This window comes from Anser brachyrhynchus (assembly GCF_964034855.1).
Source record: "Anser brachyrhynchus genome assembly, chromosome: 17".
Taxonomy (NCBI): domain Eukaryota; kingdom Metazoa; phylum Chordata; class Aves; order Anseriformes; family Anatidae; genus Anser; species Anser brachyrhynchus.
The window spans coordinates 224,604-246,791 of record NC_137710.1 but is presented as its reverse complement, the minus strand read 5'-3'; the positions used below and the strand labels follow the sequence as shown (position 1 = coordinate 246,791).

At 37.3% G+C, this 22,188-nt stretch overlaps 1 protein-coding gene and 1 long non-coding RNA gene across 12 annotated transcripts in view; one reads left to right on the top strand and one right to left on the bottom strand.

The window, feature by feature from the left end:
• Positions 1–9: 9 nt before the first annotated feature.
• Positions 10–8,338, top strand: LOC308179196. Its single transcript, XR_013940245.1, has 4 exons — positions 10–239; positions 1,700–1,845; positions 2,637–2,744; positions 7,945–8,338. It is a non-coding gene; the product is annotated as an uncharacterized lncRNA (long non-coding RNA).
• CHEK2 (checkpoint kinase 2) overlaps positions 2,485–22,188 on the bottom strand; it is a 22,541-nt gene continuing 2,837 nt past the window's right edge. For 7 of the 11 annotated variants that reach the window (XR_013940235.1, XR_013940236.1, XR_013940238.1 and 4 more), the window contains 14 exons: positions 21,811–21,958; positions 20,922–21,012; positions 18,693–18,801; positions 16,802–16,855; positions 15,976–16,037; positions 15,371–15,470; positions 12,750–12,836; positions 11,573–11,736; positions 11,238–11,353; positions 9,764–9,849; positions 6,140–6,294; positions 5,083–5,238; positions 3,328–3,408; positions 2,485–2,706 (listed from right to left, as the gene is read on the bottom strand). Coding sequence is in view for 1 of the 11 variants with exons in the window: in XM_080559000.1 (XP_080415126.1) it covers positions 2,611–2,706; positions 3,328–3,408; positions 9,764–9,849; positions 11,238–11,353; positions 11,573–11,736; positions 12,750–12,836; positions 15,371–15,470; positions 15,976–16,037; positions 16,802–16,855; positions 18,693–18,801; positions 20,922–21,012; positions 21,811–21,958 (1,194 nt within the window). In the remaining 10 variants the exon portion in view is untranslated. The remainder of the gene's footprint in view (positions 2,707–3,327; positions 3,409–5,082; positions 5,239–6,139; positions 6,295–9,763; positions 9,850–11,237; positions 11,354–11,572; positions 11,737–12,749; positions 12,837–15,370; positions 15,471–15,975; positions 16,038–16,801; positions 16,856–18,692; positions 18,802–20,921; positions 21,013–21,810; positions 21,959–22,188) is intronic. The other 4 variants (XR_013940237.1, XR_013940244.1, XR_013940243.1 and 1 more) reach the window with 3 other exon arrangements.

The following is a 22,188-nucleotide window of genomic DNA, read 5'->3' as shown; positions in this document are numbered from 1 at the left end:
CGGACGCCCCCCGCCCGACGGCGCCAGGGGCCGCTCCGGCGCGTCCCCGGGCCGGACGTCCTGCGCCAGCCCCCGGCGGGAGCGCGGCTCGTCCCGGCCGAGGCCTCCCGCCCGGGGCGGGACACGCGGCTGCGGCCCGCTCCCGCTCGAGGCAGCCCGGGCCGCGACTCCGCCGGAGGCCCCGCGGAACGCGGCGCGAGCCCGGCCTCTACACGGGCCACGCAGGCCGAAGAAAAAAGGTAAGCGGGCAGGCAGCCCCGTCCGCTCACCCTGTGAGCAACTCCAAGCCCCCCGTTCACAGAGAACGTACGCTCAACGTCGTTTTACAGCCACGAAGGTGGAGGACCATCTCGTAAAGGCGGCGGCAGCCTTAGCAACAAGGCTTTGTTTGGTGGCGTTCCACATCATACCTCTAAATGTCAAGTACGGAGACTGGTCACTGGTATCGCTCTTACCAGGCACGGCTAGGTACAGCCATTGCCTTGTCATATTTATAGCGCCAGTATCTAAACCAAAGCCTTCCAAACGCTGTAGACTCATGCCTGTTGAAGTGAACAGGTAATGAGTTTACACTGAAGATGCTGCAAATACTACCTGTACAAAGACCCTGGAATGCCCTGCTCAGAAGGGCTGGGTGGGAATACTTCTTGACTAAGTGAAAACTGGAGGCCACCCCTAGCGTAGTGGAATTCAGTAACACCTTCCACACTTGCAATTTCATGAAAAACGTAAGTCTGAAACTTCAGAAAGCTTTCTGCAGTAAAATGATGTCACATCGCCATAGGCTCAAAGGTTTGACTTCAAATGAGCAAGATGAAAATTAAGATTTCTTTGGAAAGCAGGTCTTAGGACCCAGGGAAAGGATCCAAGCAAAACAATTAAAAATAATAAAAATAATCTAACTAGGGGAATGGAATATATGGAGGAATCAATTTTAGAAATTTCAAATTTCTAGCTGACTACCAATTACAGTTAACTCACTGCGTAGAGTAGCTAGTGGATTATCTTCTGGTCCGTAATGATGCAGGTCTTCTTAAACTCACTGGTAACCAAGTCCCAAAGGTATTGGCTTTTACAGTATACCAGACCTAGACCAAACACATTGAGTCCTTTGTGACCATTTTACCTAGCAAATGGCAACTATTCCCTTTTACTAGCAACAGGAAGTACCACAACACTTTCAGAATGTGCAATCAGTCATACATGTGCAGAAAGTTAATTCACTAGGAGACAGTTGAAAAAACAAGAGAAGTGCATGTCTCTGTGCATCTGGATTGGATCTGATTGAATTTTCACCTAGATGCCCATGGATGTTCCTCCGTCTGGCTCATTAAGAAAAATAGAAGTGCACAAGAACTGCCATCTTACCATTAAAAATGACCAATAACAAATATCTCAAAAACATGAAATCTCTGCAATAGGAACAAAAGGGAAAACTCGCCTCATGAAAAATCTTAATTCATACTTGATAGTGGTTTATTTTGAAATGCATTAGACTTTATTCTTTCCTAATCCATGTACATTAAATGCCTGTAATCATAAAATGCATGTTTTAGGACAAAGTTATTAAATTGTTCCCTCATGAAATTAATGAGGGATTATTGAATTATATGATGAAATTATATGATTAAATTATTGAATTATATGATGAAATTAATATGATGAATAGTATAATGAAATTAATATCCTCTATCAATAGGCACACAGTCCGAAACCTTTTTCACTTAACAGAAGAAAATTAAAAATTTTCTCTCTGTCCAATTCATTGTTCTTCTCTTGCCGGAACTTATGAAATAATGTAAGGAAGATGGATATCATGTGTCCTCTTATTCAGTCCATCTTAAGGTAAATAAACATAATATACATTTTTCAAGACACTGGGTAGCAAGTACATGCAGATGATAACCTTTGCTTTGAAAGCCTAACAGCCACTTCATAGAATTGTTGAATCTGTCAGCCCGGTATTTAGCTTTATCTAACGTCCAGAGACCCTCAAGCTCCATCAGTAGTTTTACATCAAATCTGAGTAAGATACGACAAAATGAATCCCTAATGGTTTTCAGGACAGATACATGAAAAAAAATGTTATAGCATGTATAATCATAGTAAGGAATACAATTATTCTGCTTACAGTCCTTCTCATAGTGAATTTCTTATTTCCTGAGTTTTCTTATTTCCTGAGTTTTCTCAGTCTCCTGAGAAGTTTGTGGGCAGCATTTTGTGTCAGGTAATACTATGGCTAAGGCAAAAACTCAGACTTATTATTCCTGTTTCATCTGTGAGGACTAAGCATTACCTTCACGCCTAAGCTAGATATTTGAACAGAAGAATATAAGACTATATGTAGTAATGAAACTAGCCTAAATTTTTTCCTTACTTTGTTCAAGAAACATACAAGTTTTTCTGACACTTGCTTTGAATCAGACAGCTAGATGAACTGGAGATGACTGTTTGTGTAAATTCTCATGCATACACAGTAATCACTTCGGTCTTACAAAGTTACTTTTATTTATTAATTGCATTTTCAATAGTTATTCAATCAATAAGATTTCTTAAAAATAAAAATTCTGCTTTCCATAAAATAAAGCAATAGTTAACAAGTCACTTTTTTCACCTCATTTTCTGAAATGATGTAGAAGCAACAGCACGCTTAGATGAGATAGAATCATCTTCATTTTCATGCAGACGCTTTCTCGTTGTGGCTGACTAAAAGAAAGATGCAGCAGGATGGCTACATTAATCAGGTAAGACAGAGCCCGATTGTTTTATCTGCTACATAATTACAGATGTTGGATAAAATCGCCCTCCTGTAGCCAAAACAGCAGCAAGACTAAATGTTTCTCTACAATGATCTAATAGTGACCTTTCTCACATAAGACACTGACCTTATTCTATTTCCTGCCTCGACTGCCCCCAAGTTTACCTTTGACTACTATTTAAAATAATGCTAATTAGTGTCTTGTAACAAATGTTACAATACCATTTCTAAGCTTTCATTAACATGAGAGTTTTTCTTTGAATATTAAATGTTCATAACTTGAATCCATCAAAATGTACATGTTCATGTGTTTAATTTTAAATATGCGAATAATCCTTTAAAGCTTAAGAGACTGTTCTTTCAATTCAAAGTGTCTTGCCAAAGCACAAAAGTCAGTTGCTTCTATTCAGAAAGCAGGAGAGACAATTAGCAGACCAGCTACATAAAGTCAAAACGCACACTTCTGTAGTAAGTTCTCCATTTTTTCTGTTTTTCTTATTACGGATTACTTTCAAATCTAGTTTCTCTATGCATCAAGTATTAATCTTTAACTGATCTGTTGTACATACCATTTCTGATATTTGCGGTGGATTCATAGTGGCACTTGTCTGAGCAAGTAGCTGTTGAAATGTATTCTTCATATTCTCATCCTGTGGAAAAGAAAAAGCAGTAAACCTAAGTAATATATGGAATATTTAAGGTGGATCAGCAATTAAGGGATGAATGAATAAGTAATGAAAACAAGGGAGTAACTTTTTTCCTCATCATTTAAAAATAATAATCATCATCATATAGTGCTAGGAGAAAGGATCTGTAATGATAGTCCCAGATTACTACAAAAACACCGCAACAGTGTTGTGTCAATTCCTCCAGTATTCTAAGGTTTCAGACACCAGTGTGAGCAAAAGCAAGTGATGACTATCCTAAATTGAACACAAATGTGATATAGAATCAAGCAACACTAATTTTGCAGCAATTACATTATGTATGATCAGGACACTGGTCCTTTGAAACATCAGCTTTATTACCCAAGGAAAACTTGGAATGTGCAATTTCAAAAAAAGATGTTCTACCCGAGAGGAATTCTCAAGAATAAACACTCTCAAGGACCTTCAATAGTTACCGTCAAACTTTGATCCAACCTCCCCTCCTCCCTCCCACTTCCCCAAAATAAACATCATCCTAATTTGCCCCAGAGTAGCATTTTGAACAGGTGGTTTACATACAGTGCTGGTAAGAAAAAAAATAGTTCTGTAGTTCTACAAAGAAGTAGTTTCCCCTAGTAACTACTTAGCTAATACTAGCCAAGCTAAAACTGAACATACAATGTCATTTCAATGAAGTGTAACAACACAGAAAGAACAGAATGTACAGGCTAGGAGTTTGTGCAGGTAATCTACTGGTCAGCCTTATCAAAAGAGGCCTTTATCAGGACTTGAGACCTTGCTTTCCCCGAAACCAAGCTCCTTGCTCTTGAAAAACAAGAATTTTGCTTGTAGTCTTACATGCTGTTCTCATGACAACTTCCCTTTCTAACATAGTATTTTCATTTCCACTAGCTTAGCATCATCAGTATTTTGGATTTGGGTAGTTTTTAACCACATCTCCACCTCCACCCCTCCAAAAAAAAGTTGTATACACTAAGAGAAGAACCAGCTAAAATACCCATAATAAAACAACAACTTTCAAACAAAATGTTACATTAGAAGCACTCCACTGTTACCTCTACCCTAAGTCCATATAGCATATTAAATGTTGCAAATGGGAAATTTCACTTTTAAAAATCAAAATTATTATTGTCAACTGTTATATTATTCATAGAGCATACATATTGCTACACTGTTCCCTATTGTGACAAGTTCACTAGACAATACAGTTTATTCTCTATTTACCAGAAGTGGTAAACCAGCAGCTGCTGTTTGGGGAGGGCAAGTGGGAGATGCACTTGGAGTGAAGTAGACTCAGGGATGTCATTAGTCTCACTTGTGCATGAACAGGTCTGACTGCAGAAGCATTAAGGGGAAGAAAGGGCAGCACAGGGTAAGGAAGGCTAGCACAAATCATTTGTTAAAAAAAGTTAGTTTAGCAGAAAGTCAGATGTATTTCAAGAGGAAAAGGCAGCACATAGATTCATTCTGGTTCAGCAGCCAGTGACCAGAGGTGTTCTTAGTCTGTGTTGGGCAACCTCAGGGAAACAGGAAATCGGTGCAAAAAAAGACATTTATTTGACATTGCATACTCCCTGTTCTAAAAATAAAGTCTCATTCTCTGGTTTCAGCAATTTCTCCAGCAGGAATTTTATTAGAATGGTTACTATTGATTACCTGCAAACCCTAAATCAGACTTCCAAAGCTGAAATCAGGTCTTGAAACCTTTCCTGGGACTAAATGAAGTAGCTGCTCATAGTCATTTAATACAGATCATTTCCTTTGGCTGAGCTTTTGAACAGTGACTGTAGGTTCACCAGCTGAACAACTGATCTAGAACCAAAAACAGACATTTATTCTAAATGACTGACTAAAGATAAAAGGTGTTATAACTTTGTCCCATTATGACAGCAAGGACTGGGGAACTCAAAGAGAAGTGAATGGGATGTTCACTGGTAGAGGCACAATTAGAAATAAGGAACCATCTAGCTTTTAAGGGTTTCAAAAATTTTAACCATTTTTTGGGTGGAAGGCAAGGGGAGGTGAATTCTTATTCTAGTCTACGGACTATTGCAATGTCCCCTTTTTTGGTTCAATTACATTCTTAAGCACTACAGAAAGGTTTTGATGTGATCATCCAATTTGTTCTACATAGAATTTGGACTTTATTTTCAGTGTCACATTTTGACTGTGGCTACCTCTGAGTTGACAGGCAAGGTATTTTTTTCACTTACACAACAAACACCTGAGCTTTTCTTCAGCAAACAACCAAAATAATCTTGAACCTTTCACAAGATCCCAGTAAAGTTTTCAGAGGCAGACACAGCAACTAATTGCTTGTATGCCTTTGAAAGATGTTTTATTAAGAAGTACCTGCTTGGTTGACGTGGACTTCCATGAAGTTATAGTTGGAACCTCAGATGACTCATGTAAATACAGGTAAGATATATCCACTGAATAGTACTCAGGTTTAAGTGGCTCACTAAGTTTTACAGTTTCAGGTTTAAATGAAGAATGGAGTAAACAGCACAGGTATTAAAACACTAATTTGAAAACAGTACTGGTTTAAATAGAGCTGTAGAAATGATGTTTTGTTTTAATAACATGCATACTTATAATGTCTGAAAAATTCTCTAGCGGACCCCCGAATCACTAGAGGAGGCTAACATGCATTAGCTGCGCACAAAGCATGAATCTTGTGGATTTTTTTCATACTTCATAAGACAATACTTACAGACAACTCAAGAGGGAGTGGGGAGCCAGTAGCTCCTTCTTACTACTCGCGGTAACAAGATGTAAGCAGCTTTTTTGGTGGTAGTATTCAAGGTGTGTGATATCTAGAACTGAACATATTGGATGTTGGCCTTCCAAGCAGGCAGTGTACGTTACCTATAAATAACTGATATTCTTAGTAACAGCTCATGAAGGGAAACAGCTTAAAGAATGGCATCTGCATGCTGGATGACAATTGGATTTGCGGGTATGATGTCTTATAAAATTTTTTGTCCTGTCTTCAAAAATCAAACATAGCGGTAAGAGCTGCCCCTAAAGGGAATATATAGTCAAGATGCTAACAATTTTATATACTGAAATATCTCAGTCTTAACTTGTCTAAATCACTATCATATTTCCCCTTTCCCATTATGCATATCGGTGATTCTTAAAATAAGCATAGCATTGTTTATCAATAACTTACCCTGCTCAGTCATAATCAAAATGTAAGAACCTACAGTCAGTTAACCCACTGTAGAAGTTACACACAAAATTACAGTAGTAAAATCCAAGAATGACAAGAACTATTTCCTGATGCCCAGCAGTATAATTAGGACAAGTTAATGACTTTCAAACAATTGTCAAACAATTGCATTTTCTGTCTCAGTAAACTGCCAGCTGTTGATTTCTGAGCAATATTCCCTTGCTTCTACCCTGTTTCTTTTGCTCTTTACCTAAGCATCTGTAACTAGCCACTGTTCCCAATGGAGGAATATGAATGGCATTATGCACAGAATAAGCAAGCAGAACGTGTTGGCTCAGTTATAGACTAGGTGACTTTCTTCAGCCTCCTTAAACAAAAACATCCAGGAAAGCTCATAGGCCCAGTGGTCCCCTCCGAGGTGCCAAAATTAGCAAGAAACTAAAGACCACCTTTCACAAACTTAACTAGACTACAACAGGAGGCAGAGCAAGCATCACCTCCTACTCAGAGAGTTCCCAAATCAGTGACACTCATTCATGATCATCATAGTATGAACAGAGTCCTGGACACCTGCCAGAAAAACTCTGCAACGTTCTGCACTGCCTGCCCACAAAAACAAGATGAGGTTGGACTGTTAAAATGTTCAAACGACGAGATCCTTCCTATCAGAACCACTCTCAGACTTGGTCTCTAAAAAAGCCATATCTTGATTCTCATACGTTAAAGAGAAATGTCTCAGAACAGATGTAGAAGCTGCCAGTTATATTAAAAGAAAGTGTTCAGCAGAATACTCCATGTTTTTTTTTGCAGTCAGCTCTGCAGGGAATAAAAGTCTGAAAGCACAGCCTAGCTACACGTGCAGACTAGGCTTCATTTTAAAATGAAAAATTGCAAAGATACGGGATTTTCCATTAAATTCAGAGCAGGCCATGGAGGAAAACGAAGGGTGTTGAAGCAGGATCAGACTATGGAGAGGATTAGTTTAGTACCAGTATCCTTCAACAAAAAGAGAAGCCTGTCAACCTCTGCTGCTAAGCTGGCACCACAACCTCCAGCAAAAGCTATCTGGCCGATGGGAAAGAATTACTGGCAGAAAAGTGGACATTAAATAGCACAACAGACTTGCAACTTGCTGGATGTCATGGCACGCAAGGAATACTTGTACTTATTACTTGTGCTCAGCCGTTAATCTAAGTGTTGACCCTGACAGATGTTAACAAGCTCCAGCTATTCCAAGGTGTTCCTGAGCACAGACCATGAGGAGCTCGTTGTTAGTATTTACCATTAGGACCACTGAGATCTGATTCTCTGAACATCAAAATCTGTTTCCTTTTTTTCCCTAGAAAGGAAACACAACTGTTTTGATGGTAAGGCCAGAGATGACAAGACTGCAGGAGTCCTGACACGCTTCTTAGCTAAAGATGATAGGCTGGAACAGGACCTAGTCTACCTTGATGGAAGAGCTGAGTACTTTACAATGCCCATAAGACAGGATCCAGAGTCAATCACCCATGGGATAGCAAATACATAAACGATGAAACGCCTTCTTCTAGCTGGACAGGTGGACAAATTCTATGTAGAATCTGAGTCTGTCTCCCTTACCTGAATACACGTTACTATCAACTATGAAATATTACAGATTTAGTCTGGAAGAATCATATTACTCAGCATTGTTCTAAGCTGCTTTGAACTATCTTTTACTATATGGTGATGTAATAAAGATCATGAGACCATAAACCTTTTCTCTACAACTTCTTGAGGCTGCTGCCAAGGGTCCTAGCACAGGTAGTGATAACACATTCTAGCAAGGGTTGGGCTACATTAGGAGGTAAACATACTGCTCAAAAATGCCCTCAGCCTGTGCAGAGACGACATACAAACTCACAGGAGCTACATTGCTGTTAGTTAAGCTACAAAGATGATGCAGTATTCAAATAATAAAGAGAAAAGAAAGCAGACATAAAACTAAGTATAGTGTGTTCACTTTGGAGAAGAGAGTAATTCCTTTTTCTCCCTGGCTGAAGTGTATGGAAAGATAAAAACTTATATATGGGGAACTTGTCACAAAGTGGAGGGCAAAGGAGAAGTCAAATTAAAAGGGAAATTAAGTTTAAGGTGGGAAAAGGCACTGAACACCATCAAGCAAGGCTACAAGACTAGGAATAGCAGCAACAACAGTTGAAAAGGAACACAGAACTATAAGAATTGAGAAAGCATACCATTGCTGTAAAAGCAGCAATAAGAGGGGGTTAAGAGCTAACAAAGGCTTTGCCAGGGACAGTGGCCAAGAAAACAAGCACAGTGAAAGACTGAAGGGGAGCTAGCTGCCACTGCAAGAAGAAAGAAAAAAAAGAGAACAGGAAAAGAGAAAATCTTTGTGGTGCAGAGAGAGCATTTGTTGGGAGAGCAAAGAAGCAAATTTTCTCTGTACACTGCAAGAAAGTCTTACAGCACGACATACAGCAAGGTACTGCATGATCACCTTGCTTACAGCTGATAGACATTGCAGCAGTCTGTTTAAGATGCTCACTCTGGTTTGAAGTTGTTCAACTGGCAATTTGTGGCTATGGTATCTGGGCTAATGTCATTCTACAAGCTGGGATCTGATGGCTCCTCTTCCTACATGTCATTCACAATGCCAGTGAAACAAACAATTCACAGACAAACAGCCTTTTCTTTCCCTCTTCTCTGTCTGAAAGTAGGCAGCAGGATCCCTCTGGTCGTAACACAGCCTGCAGAAACAGTATAGTCAGCTGGCCCGCAGGCAGCAGTGCCTGCCCATAAGAAGCACAAAGTGACAGTTGCTCCTCTGCTGGCTACTGTCAGGGACAGCCTACAGACAGGTGGACTGAAGCTCTAACTTAAGGTAACAGTTGTTATTCCCAAGAAGCTACACAACTGAAGCTCTTACTGCCCATCACTGTATCCCTGTTATTTTTTGTATTTTGTATAGGTATTTGCCTAAGACACAGGATCAGGTATGCATAGATCTCTGGTGACCAGGGTAGTCACAGTTTGCCTGCTTCCTTACAGAAGCAAATTACACAGTATTAACAAAACCTCATAAAATTCAGGCTATTGAACTGTCTTTGAATTTACATCAAGGAGTTATCCCTGGAACAAGCCAGCCTTGCTGTACTTTGGTTAAGAATCTATTCCTACCTGAAGCCAAGGATGGTCTAAGGCTTCCTCTATTGTAGCACGTTTGCTCGGATCCACTACTAACAGCTTCTTCACAAGATCCAGAGCTAAGATGAAGAAAAAAAAAAGTTGGTTGATATATGATCAGTAAATTCGTTACCTGAAAATAAGTTAAACAATATGCATGCTCCAAAACTACGTGCAGCAGCATGTTTAATAACACTTGACAGTTGTGCCCAAAAGACTGGCTAAGCAGATCATTTTTCTTCTTTCCATGGCCAGAGAGCGCTGAAGACTAACCATTTTTCCTTTACATGCACACGATTCAACACACATACCAAATTGCCAAAATTACTCGTACATTTACTGAACATGTCCAACATTTATGTTCTGTGCATGCACAGGTAGTTCAGCACTTTCCTAAATATGGACATGCAAAAATAGCTTAATTTAGTTTCCTGTTACCAGAGAAATAGCAACAGTTTATGGTGTCTTGGAAAGCAGATCATCCATCTGAGATGAGAAAGAAGAGACAAGATGTATGCACGTATGCTCAACTTGATCATATAAACTTTACTGTCTTCTGAAACTGCTTAATAGACACTGTGAAAAATAGAGTACTTAAGTCGTATTTAATGACTCCTAATCTTCCATAAAGGAATTTTGGCAAGATTAATTTTTCGTTGTATCTGATTATTCTGTTATATGCATAATTGGGACTATGTATGACCATAACATAATTTCCATTCCCATATACGTCTGTCATATTATTGAATAAGCTTCAGGTAATTTAGGAAGGGGTTATATTTGGCAAGTTTATTAGAAAGAGAATGATCATACCAGTTATGAGAAACTCTTCTGCATATACAAAGTAGTACCTAAGGCAAATAGTGCAATTATTTTGTGCATATAAAATGTCCTGAAGAAAAACATGCAGACAGTAACTATCATTTTAGTTTACTGTGCAAAAAAAATAAAAAAATTTGGCAGACTACTTAGTTTAGAGTGGACCAAATAGTTGACTCCACAATTTTGACTGATATTTCATGGTGCTAGTCTTTGCACTCCAGGCTTAAAATTCCTCTTAGTATTTCTCTCTTGGAATTCTAATTCATACATATCCCTTAAATTCCTATTATTTTTGGTTCAACACTTGAAGAATCTTTGAGGCAAAGATCTGTTGACCGGCTTCATAAAGTTAGAAGAAAAAGTGAAAAAAATGAAAAACAGACCTACATGCTCAAAACTTCTGTATTTTTGGAGTTAATAATGCTAAATATTACTACAAAAGGTACTGGTGGGTAGCATCTCTTCAAGGAAAATGTAATTGTTTGTTGTAATGGTCCAACTTTGAAAAAAATGTATTAAGAGCCTACTTAAGAAATGTAAACATATCAACATGCAACATATCACAGAGGTGAAAAGAAGTTAAAAGAAAACAAAAAATATGGCAAAAGAGCTAGATATTCTGCTACGTATTGTAATGGAGTCATACCCATGCCTGATACATGTTTCCATTCTTTTGAAATGAATGTGTATTCTCCACGAGTGATTTGATCTTTCAGAGATAGTTGAGTATTTTGCTCATTAAATGGTGGATATCCACACAAGCTATATAAAAAAAAAAGAAAAGAAATTAAATAACAGTTTTTGTCACAGTGAATGCAAAACTAGTCACACATTTTAAAGCATCCGCTATCACAGTGTCTTTTACATGTATACATTTTTAAACACACTTTCACTTTCTACTGAATATACTGAAGTTGCAAAGTCTTGAGCCATGTATGTCACTGACTGCCCAATGAAGGTAGCATCTCTGCAATATCTTACCATACAAAAAGAATAACTCCTAAACTCCAGCAGTCCACAGCTCGGCTGTATCCAGCAGTCCCAAGTGAATTTAGAACCTCAGGAGCAAGATACGTGGGAGTACCACATAACGTTTTCATAAGAGAAGTTTCTCCAAGAATCTTGGATTGTCCAAAATCTGTAATCTTGTATTTAAAAATAGTAACACCACATTACATATTAGGATTGATTGTACTAGAACATATCATATTGTCAGTATACAGCAGGAGGTAACATTATAGAAAGTCATGAAAAGGGTAGATGAAACAAACGGCTTTATAGAATCATCTAGGGTGGAAAAGACCTTCAAGATCACCTAGTCTATCAACTTGACCTACTAAGTCCCATCACTAAGCCATACCCCAATCTCATTGGATTGTTCTTGATCCATACAAAAAAAATGGCAAAGCCAATTCTCTTCCATTATTTTGACATCCATTTATTATCCAGTGGTGTAACTTCACTGACTACAGGAAAAGCTCACTAGAAAATACAGGCAAACTGTAACTGTGTTTTCTAACACTGCAGTTGTCGGTTCTTAGTCACTTGCAGCAGCTCTTGTTTTCTCAGGCATTAAGTTTCCTCTTTTCAAAGCACAGTTCCAGTACGACTACAAACAAAATTTACCCCAAACATTACTAAAAAGTCAGTTAACAACAACTGAGAAGATGAGTAGGGAGAAATATAGAAGAAGATCAGACTTCACCCTAGCAAAAAGCATTCTCAAATGTGGATGTTAATGGGCAACCTGAGAACGCAAGTATTCTCACTTATTAGAAGACACTACTTGAGGACTAAGCATTTCAACAAGCAAATCTGCTCAATGCTTTATCTGAAAAAATATATTTCCTTCACAAAACAGCCTGGATATTTGTGGAAATGCTGTCTGAAATTCATATTTATTATTTTTAACAATGTAGCCACATTTAAAGTTGTACTCAATTAAGTGCTGTACAAGGTATTAAGCATAAAATTTCCCAGTTGTTCTTAGATGTATAGGTTGAACTATCCACAAGAGTAAAATTAAGCATATGAAAAGCATGAAAGTTTTAGGTTACTTCACAGCTTGTATGAGTAATTATAGTTTTTTTGAGTTATGTTATGAGAAAGAGTACTTCCATTCTTCTCCTTGAGCAACTATAAATTTAAGTTCCCATACCTTTATCAGACATGTCTCTTCAGAAGATGAAAGTAACACATTCTCTGGCTTTAGATCTCGGTGTATAATTCCATTGTCATGAAGATACTAGATGTATGTTGACAAACATGTATGAAGAAAAACAGACTATTATCTTTTTTAAAATCTAAGCTTTCCAATTTTTCAAATAGCAATGGTGGGATAAGTGAAATTATTGCACAAGAGACATGTACGCATTTAAACCTACACAACTCATGACGTTTTTTAGAGCCAAAAAAAGCAACTTAGAAACAATTATGCTTCAATTGTCAATCCACATGCAAGCAGTGTGTGTAGGACTGAAAAGTTGTTAAATCCTTCCCACTCACTGAAAAGCTATACTTCTTTCCTCATGTCAGTAAAACAAGAGAACTAATGACGGGCAAAATTCTATGTTGCAGGAATTCTGGTTTTCCATCTCTCTTTCTTCCTTCTCTTAGTCATTATTATTGCACGATCATATTCTCATAAATTCAAGTCCACATTTTGGTCTGCAAAGACAATTAAGATTTCCATGCTACAACAACCCTTACGATTTTGAGTAATAGTAGACAAATTTAACAAACATCTCAGTTGTCAAAGAGCTGGAGGCTGAAAAAGGGTTCAAAAACATGGTGATATAACTAGCAAAAATGAATAAAGAGGTGATATAAAGTCAAAGTCAGGTTAAATTACAAAGAATTTTGAAAAAAGTTGATTCCTTTAGGCAAATGCAGAATTGTTTTCTTATCTGTAGTTTTGAAGCCTACATGCAAGTCTACTATCCAGTTTTCTGCTGGCTCTAAATCTGAGAACAAACTTCTCATTTCATTAGGAGAGCATTTGACGGCAAGCAAGAATTAAAGTTCAGTCATAAAAGACATATTATGATACAATGAAATCTGTGCTAAAGCTAGAAACAACTAGTAGTTCAAAATATGTACTCGTGAAGTCTTCGCATTTGCATTGAAGGGATGTATAAAGTAACGATACCACTTTTATTACATGACCAGCTATCCCAAAAGTGAGAATAGGGGAAAAATACAATACTTCACTCACTGAAAAAGAAAATAATTCTGGGTTTATTATTTATTAATGCCTTGTAAAGAACAACTATTAAGTTTCAATTTTTGGCAAGACGCAAAACAGTCAAAAGGAAGAGAATTGATCTGAAAGCATATACAGGTCCAGACAATTAAGCGTGATGTGGAAAACAATTGTGCAGAAGTTACTAATGAAATATGTTTACCATTCCATAGAATAACAGAATGGTTTGGGTTGGAAGGGACCTTAAAGATCACCTAATTCCAACCCCCCTGACATGGGCAGCAGGGATACCTCCCACTAGACCAGGCTGCCCCAAACCCCATCCAGCCTGGCCTTGAACACTTCCAGGGATGGGGCAGCCACAGCTTCTCTGAGCAACCTGTTCCAGTGCCTCACCACCCTCTGAGTAAAGAATTTCTTCCTTGTATCTAATCTAAATCTACTCTTTTAGTTTAACTACGAAACCACTGGAACTACTGGAGCGAATTCAGAGGAGGGCTACTAAGATGATTAGAGGACTGGAGCACCTGTCGTACAAGGACAGGCTGAAAGAACTGGGCCTGTTTAGCCTGGAAAAGAGGAGACTGAGGGGAGACCTCATTAACATATATAAATATCTGAGGGGAGGGTGTCAAAAGGATGGAGCCGGTCTCTTTTCAGTTGTGCCCAGTGACAGGACAAGAGGCAAGGGGCACAAACTGAAGAACAGGAAGTTCAGGCTCAATATGAGGGGGCACTTCTTTACTGTGAGGTTGACAGAGCACTGGAACAGGTTGCCCGGAGAGGTTGTGGAGTCTCATTTTCTGGAGATATTCAAAACCCACCTGGAGCCATCCTGCGCGATGTGCTCTAGGTGATCCTGCTCAGCAAGGGGGTTGGACTAGATGATCTTCGAAGGTCCCTTCCAACTCTGCCCATTCTGTAATTCTGTAAAGCCATTACTCCTTGTCCTATCACTACACTCCCTGACAAAGAGTTCCTCCTCAGCTTTCCTCTAGCCCCCTTTAGGTACTGGAAGGCCACTGTAAGATCTACCCAGAGCCTTCTCTTTCTAGGCTAAATAACCCCAACTCTCTCAGCCTCTCTTCAGCGGAGAGGTACACCAGCCTTCTGATCATCTTCATGGCCCTCCTCTAAATTCATGAATTTAGAAGCTTATGTAACAACTCAATATTTAGTCTTTGAAAATCTATTACATAGAATTAATTTGTTGTCTGCTGAACCACAATGCTCATTCAGGAGTTCATAGTAAGCATTTAAGCACTATTTTTTGCACTGCACTGATGAGTCTTTGCCCATACACTATGAGAAGTCTAACATGATAATCCTGCCATTAGTGAGCACGGCATGTATTGCTGCTTTAATCCCTGTTTTGTGTTTGCTTGTTTTTAAATAAGTAAAAGAGTTTGAACGCTATTTGGCTGTACTGAGGTACAGAATCTCATTAAACTAACATATTAAGAGCACTGTGTTGATTAATTGTGCAGGTTTCAGAAGTGACAAATGACAGAAAAAATCATCTGACTGACATGCAAATGCATAACCGTATTTTTCTTGGTAGAATTCATATTATGTACCTTCACAGCCAGTAGCATCTGATAAAAATACAACTTGCAGGTAGCTTCTTTCATCTTGATTGGCCTTGACACTCTGTCATACAATTCTCCTCCTTCCATCCTAAAACAGATGTAGGTAACATGTCAATATATTACTTCCAAAAGATTCATGTTAGGAGCAGGATTCTTGTTAGACAAGAAGGAGACCAAAATAATTTCATTTGGCTATTTTGGCTACAAAGAAAGAATATATTTCATTTCTGAAAATGAATGAGCAATGCCCTAAACACAGTAAGTGCATTGCTGACTAAGGCCTAATCTTCTGAGTCTTCACCACCAAGAGTTATAAGATTTTTTGATCTACCTCCTATTATGAGCTCCAAATCAAAGCAGCAGCAATCCACAACAGCAGCATAGTGGGTTACTATCCAAGGCACTAAGTGCTTTCAAAATATAAAAGGATCCTCTCCTGGTTATCCTAGTTTCTGATTTTAAGAGGTTTCAGATAACAGAACGGAATGGAAGGGGACAACAACAATAACAAAACACAAAAAGTCCAGAACTATTTATGCTCTTTTTGGCTATGAAAAACATGTCATGCATTTACTTTCAAACTAGTTACTTACAATTCCAAAACAATGTAGTAATCCTCTGCTTCAAAGAAGTTTTTGATCTTGATTAAGCAAGGCTAATAAAAAAAAAAACAAAAAACAAAAAACAGAGAAGTAGAACCACTTGTAAAAACTAACTTTATCAACAGTGTATCATCTCAAATTTCCTATTTTAGTATAATTTCAACCACGCTAGTTAAATTAACACTTATGCATCTGGCTAATGCCTCAGGCTTTGGCAAACACTTAAATTCAAGTCTGTTGTCTTCTCCCCTATAACTGCACATATAAAAACATTCAATTCTTGTCATGACTACAACTCAGCAAGCATCCTTATTTTTTCCAGTTGTCACTTTCCATAACCCCAATGTTTTCTTTATATGGGATAGTTCATTAATCTATGCAAGCTTTCTCTAACTAAAGGTAAGGAAAATCCTTTTTTGGGGAAAGGCTGTGGGGGGAAATAAAGAGGGGAAAGTGGATAAAAATCCAAAAACTTGCCAGTGGAATCTAATCTATATATTTGGTTATCTAACAATATTTACAAAACCTGAATCAAGGAAAGATTTCTTCTACAGATATGGCTCAGGTTGAAACCTCCTCTGTGAAATTTCTTCCCAAATTTATGTCTGTTATTCAAGTTTTTAAAACCTTGTATCTGTTAAGACTTAGCGTACTTAAAAGAAGGAAAAAAAAAGTGTTTATTTACTGCAGTAATTATACGCATCCCTTTGTATATTTCCTAACACATAAAATTAATCTTTAATTACTACACTAGGTCAGTGAAGCACAGAAGCACAGTATGCAGCAAAAAGGAGTAAAAACGTACAGTAATACTCACATGATCTATTTTCTTCAATATTTCAATTTCTGTGTTGATATTAAAAGCTGGGTTCTATTAAAAGAATCAAATATCAAAGAGTAGCACAGCAATATTCTGGGATAAGACACTTCAGAAATGAAAGACAGTACCAGAAAAGCCATCGTTTCATATCCCTTGCAATTTTAATTAATATAACATACAATCTTTTTCAAAAACTGATTAGGTGCCGTCTGTGAATTAACTGAATAGACTGCTGTTCCTATGTGTAGCAAGATATTGCTTTGGGCATGTCATTTCACTGCAGGTTAGAAATCTTCACCTAATTTCCAACCTAAAAATTTTGGCCAGCATATAGCAATACTGTCCTTTTAACAGCTTTCCTCCCTCTAAGATGCTTCCCACACGGGCTACCCCTAAAACTAAATGCTACTCAAACTTAGCCTTTAGCCAGAAAAAAATAAACAGGTTCTTTTAATCTCTCTCTGTGTGGCTTAGGCTCAACTCATGAAAGCAACCCAGCAGGCTTTTTTACTCTTCTTCCAAACCAGATCAATAGTTTTTGAATACACATTACCAAATCTGTATACATTGCAGATGCAGTCCTATCTCTGTTTTGTACAATGACATTTCTTAACAAATATAACTCATAACACTGTATCTTAATCTTTAAAATGTTCCAAAATTGCATTTTGCAATTTTCAATCAGATTAACATCATAAATTCATCTGAGAATAACTCTACCTCTTCCTATGAACCAACACAAATGTAGATGATAGAAATTGTCACTGATCTTGTATTTAATCTTGCACTACTAAACATTATCTAACTCCTACTACTCCAGCATACAGAAGTTTCCGTTCTTCATACATAATACTGCAATCTTCCTTTCTGTCAACGTAGATTGAGTCAGTGCCAAAGAGCTGAATTACCATATTCCCACTATTTGTGGCATCATTTGTACATCTCCAAATGTAGTAGTAAGGAAGACTAACCTCAAGACAAATCCTCTGAACTTCCATCAGTAACTTCTCTTCCATCCTGTAATTCTGCTCCTATTAAAGCCTCATAGCACCCTTTCCTCAGCAAGACACCCTCCCACCTTAGCATTTTTGTCCTTGCAAAAGTATTTTCCAAATTAAGTAGTAGCTTCCTATACTGCACCCTATGAAATTCTTTGTCAGTTTGAACAGATTCTGTATATTGTATCTGTACACTGAAGTCTCTTTTCTCAAAGAAATTCATAAGGCTACTCCAACCTATTTTAACTTATGTAAGTTGTGCAGCTGTGGGTTTATGAAACTTTTTCCGTTCACTTTCAACCTCTAATTGTATTTTTTTCTTAAAAGTTCATCCTATACCCTTACATAAAATTAACATTAGAGTAATAGATTTGAAGTTGCTCAGATCTCTCTCTCATGTTACAGTACAGCCACTTGCCTTGTCCTTAAGTTTCAGGCTTCTGCTATAAGACTAGACACATGAAAAGCCCTTCCCAAAAGGCTTCATGCAATTTTATTGAAGAGTGTTATGATGGAATATGCAACAAAATTAGCAGAGCTTATAAATCTTTGGTCAGACTCCACTAACTATGTAACTTACTGGTATATTTTGGGACATACACCCCACAAGACTCCCCCTCTCCCCCCCCCCCCCCCAAACACACACACTTTGTAATACCACATTAACAAGCAGTCCTAAAATAACGAAATGTGGTCAAAGAATAAAAACAAGTATTTTCTAGAGTATTGTATATATTCTGTAAGATCAAAAGGCATTTGGAAATGATACACAAAAGACATTAAGTCAGAAAACCCTCTAATTGAAGAGAGCTGGGGAGTCAGAGAGAAAGGTTACCAAGCATTCCAGGCTCACTGCAAGATGGCCAAAAGACAGAAAAATAAATACTTACTGCCTCTCTAATACCACTTGCCATAAACTTCCGTTTATTGATTATCTTTACTGCAACTTTGTTACAAGTGCTCTTCTCAAATGCCAGTTTGACTTCTCCACAGGCACCACTACCATGGAAGCACAGCTATGTTAATACTTACAAATACATTTCAAAATTGGCATAACAAGTATAGACAAATGAAATGAAGGCATTTGCCTAAACAAGGCTACACGCAATTGGAGGCTGCTACTTTCCAACCTTCTGAATATTACAGGTTGTCCAAAACTATCTCAGAAAGCATTCGATAGTTAAGAAGTATATTTAAGGAGTGAGTGATGTCAAGGGCCCTATTCAAAAACACAGAAGTAAATACGTACAGCAACTGATCTGTTTGTACAAAGGGTACCAGTGAATATCAAACAGAAGCTGTGACGGCATTTCCCCTGCACAAATGTAGAACTTAATGAGCGTTCTCTCAGAACAGGACTGTACAAATGTGAAAAACAGGTACTTTTTATTTTTAATAAGCAGCAGTTTTATCACTGAAAGAAATCCTTGTATTTTGCACTCAGATTTGTTTCTGCTTAACTGTTCTCTTCTGAATTCTTCACTGATGGCCAAAACAAAGATTTGTCCACATCTAAAATAGCCTCTCCTTTTTCCTGAAAATAGCTTTCGTCGTTAGCCTGAAGACTCCAACAGTGATGTTGTAGAAGGCTATATTTGGACATAGAGCTCTTTCTCCTACTTCCTATTATTGATAACATGAATATACAAATTAAAAAACTTGCTAACAATCTACAAACTTGGTTCTCTTCTAAAGAAAAACTTGGGTTTCACAATTACTGGCAGGTTGTAAACCCAAGCCAACTAGAGGAACAAAGCCAAAATCCCCATTTAAGCTGTTGTATAGAGCAGGTTTACACAGATGTTATCATACTTGTTTTTATTATTATTTGAAACTTGTTTCATTGTTTACCAGATGAAACAGAGCTATAATCCAGTGAAAGGATTTTGCCTTTATGGTCTAAATTTGAAAGAATAGTGTGCTATAATTGGGGAAGAAATAAAGGAACAGTTTATCACATTTCAGATTTATTGTCACTACTGCTACTTAGCCTTTAATGAAATAACTCCTTCTACTTCTATCGATGACGTTAAAAATAAAACCAAAGGTCATTTTGTAGAATTTTTGAAAGAACTAAATTTTAGAAATGCTGTACATCAAAGCAAACAGTAGATAAAGCAAGAGACATACCAGAATATTTTAAGATAACGCTTTAAAGTAACTACTAAGATGCTCATCATTAACACTCGTTATTCCAGTATTCTTCTGAAAAAAATTCACACTAAAAATCAAAGTTTTCAGATCCCAGTTTCCTCCTTTTAAATGTAAATATACACAAACACTACTGCATGTAAAGAAAATAGGCACATAGTTGTAAGACAGAAAAAAATGTTACTTTGAATTCTTGAGCAATTAATTCAGTAATCACATAATCTACTGCTTTAAAGCATCTTCTATTTCTAAACACACAAGTACAAATACTGCATTCATCAGCATTCTCAGTACTCTGGTCTTAATAAATGCAGTGTGCCATAAAGTGTTTTAGGCTGAACCTATTTCAGAGAGACACCCTTACCTCTGGGGTAAACAAAGTATGTTCTAAGTATCAGCTTTAGACCATTCACATAAAGTGAAGCGATTAAGGAAATATACTGATTCATGGTCTTTCTTAACTTACACACCAGTTGTTAATCAACAAAATACTTTTAACTGCAGCCAGAAAAGCATTTGTCTGTAGGACCAAGTCTCACTGATTCATAGCAGTTAAAACGTTTCCTGCCAAAGAGATTCTCAGTTAGATATTTGTGCTAGATTTTAAGTGGTACAAAGTGGCAAGAACAAAAGAATAGGAAGTTTCATTTTCATTAACACTCCACAACAATAATTAAACCACTTATCACAAGCTATTAATTTGGTCCCAGATATCCTTGTACTGACCCCAGAAATCTCAGTTAAAGTATTTCAATAGTTATCGAATTGATTTGCTGCATGTAACAGTCAAAATATAAAAACATCAGGAATGGTACCTGATGACTCTTATGACCCTGTAAAACACTTTGAATATTTGTAGGATTATAAAAACTAAAACAGCAGCTCAGTTAACATTGGTAATAATTCTAGCACAAGGTACTGAAAACGGTAACAAAATTAGCACTTCATATTGCTGAAAATATGCTTACCTTCCCAAAGTCTTTGACATGATATATTTCTCTCTGAATTCTCTAGGAAACACCAACTGATCATCCACCATAAGATCAGAAAATACAAACACTAGGAAGATGAGTGGAGATCATTTTCCTGTTATTAACTTCAAAATAGCTATAATGAATAACTACACTTCCTGAGCTTTTATAGTCAACAACATAACTAAGCAAATGCTGCCTGCTAGAAGCAAAACAAATATTAAAAGATTAGAAAATTAAAAATATATATTAAAAAAGTTAACTGATGCTATAAATTACACCAGCAATGGGTTAAACAAGGTGCTCTCATTACTGAAAAATGGTATCTTTGGTATAAGCTTCACAACACTGCTTAATCAATTAACACAACATTTAAGGACAAAATAGCCAACCGTGTCAGCTTCAGTGAAGGCTTTTTACTGAGAAAGCAAAAGCAAAGAAACAAGCCCTAAACCCTCCTAATTTTTAAGAGTTTTGTTTTGTTTAAATTATTATTATTACTACTACGCAAAATCTGGTAATTTCCTGTTTTTTCCTCTCTTCCCTTGAATAGTTTATTTCCCCTGTCCCTCCCGCAACACATACAGAGCTACTGAAGGAGTTACAAAAATAGAAAAACAACTATAAAAGTTTATACTCTGGTAAGGTGGTTCCTGATGCAGCTTCTTTTATTTTTTTTTTCTTATTTTTTTGTTAGGATTGAGGTGGATATGGAGAATTTTATGCGAGTTCAGAAACATCAATTCATAGCTATGTTCTCAGCTGTTATTTTAGCTGTACAGTATTCACAAAGAAGCTCAACTTGCAAAGAATATATTCAAATTATTGTAGAAAGGACCTCTTGGTCAACACAGGAGGAATCTACATGTTTTACAGTATATTTTACCCTTATTAGTCTGAATAGACAGTGCAATTTCAGAGTTGTGGGTCAGCGGAAGTCTCTTCCCTTTTCCAATGAGCTCTCTATTAATGAAAGTTCCATTTGCACTGTGATCTTCAATATAGGCAACATAGGAATTTTTTGGACCCATTTCCTATGAGAGAAAAAAAATCAGGTAGGTAGCAAAAGGAAAAAAAGAACTTTAAAGTAATGACATGACAGACTGTAGAAATTTACTATTGTTGGCTCAGAAAATCAGGCTAAGGTTATTTCATAAACCTGGTAATGGAGCATTGCCAAGTGTCTTATTAAAGCAATCCACATTGAAGGAAGGTATGTAAATTTTGATTTCATTAGGAGCCCTGCCAAAGTCAATCCCTGCCA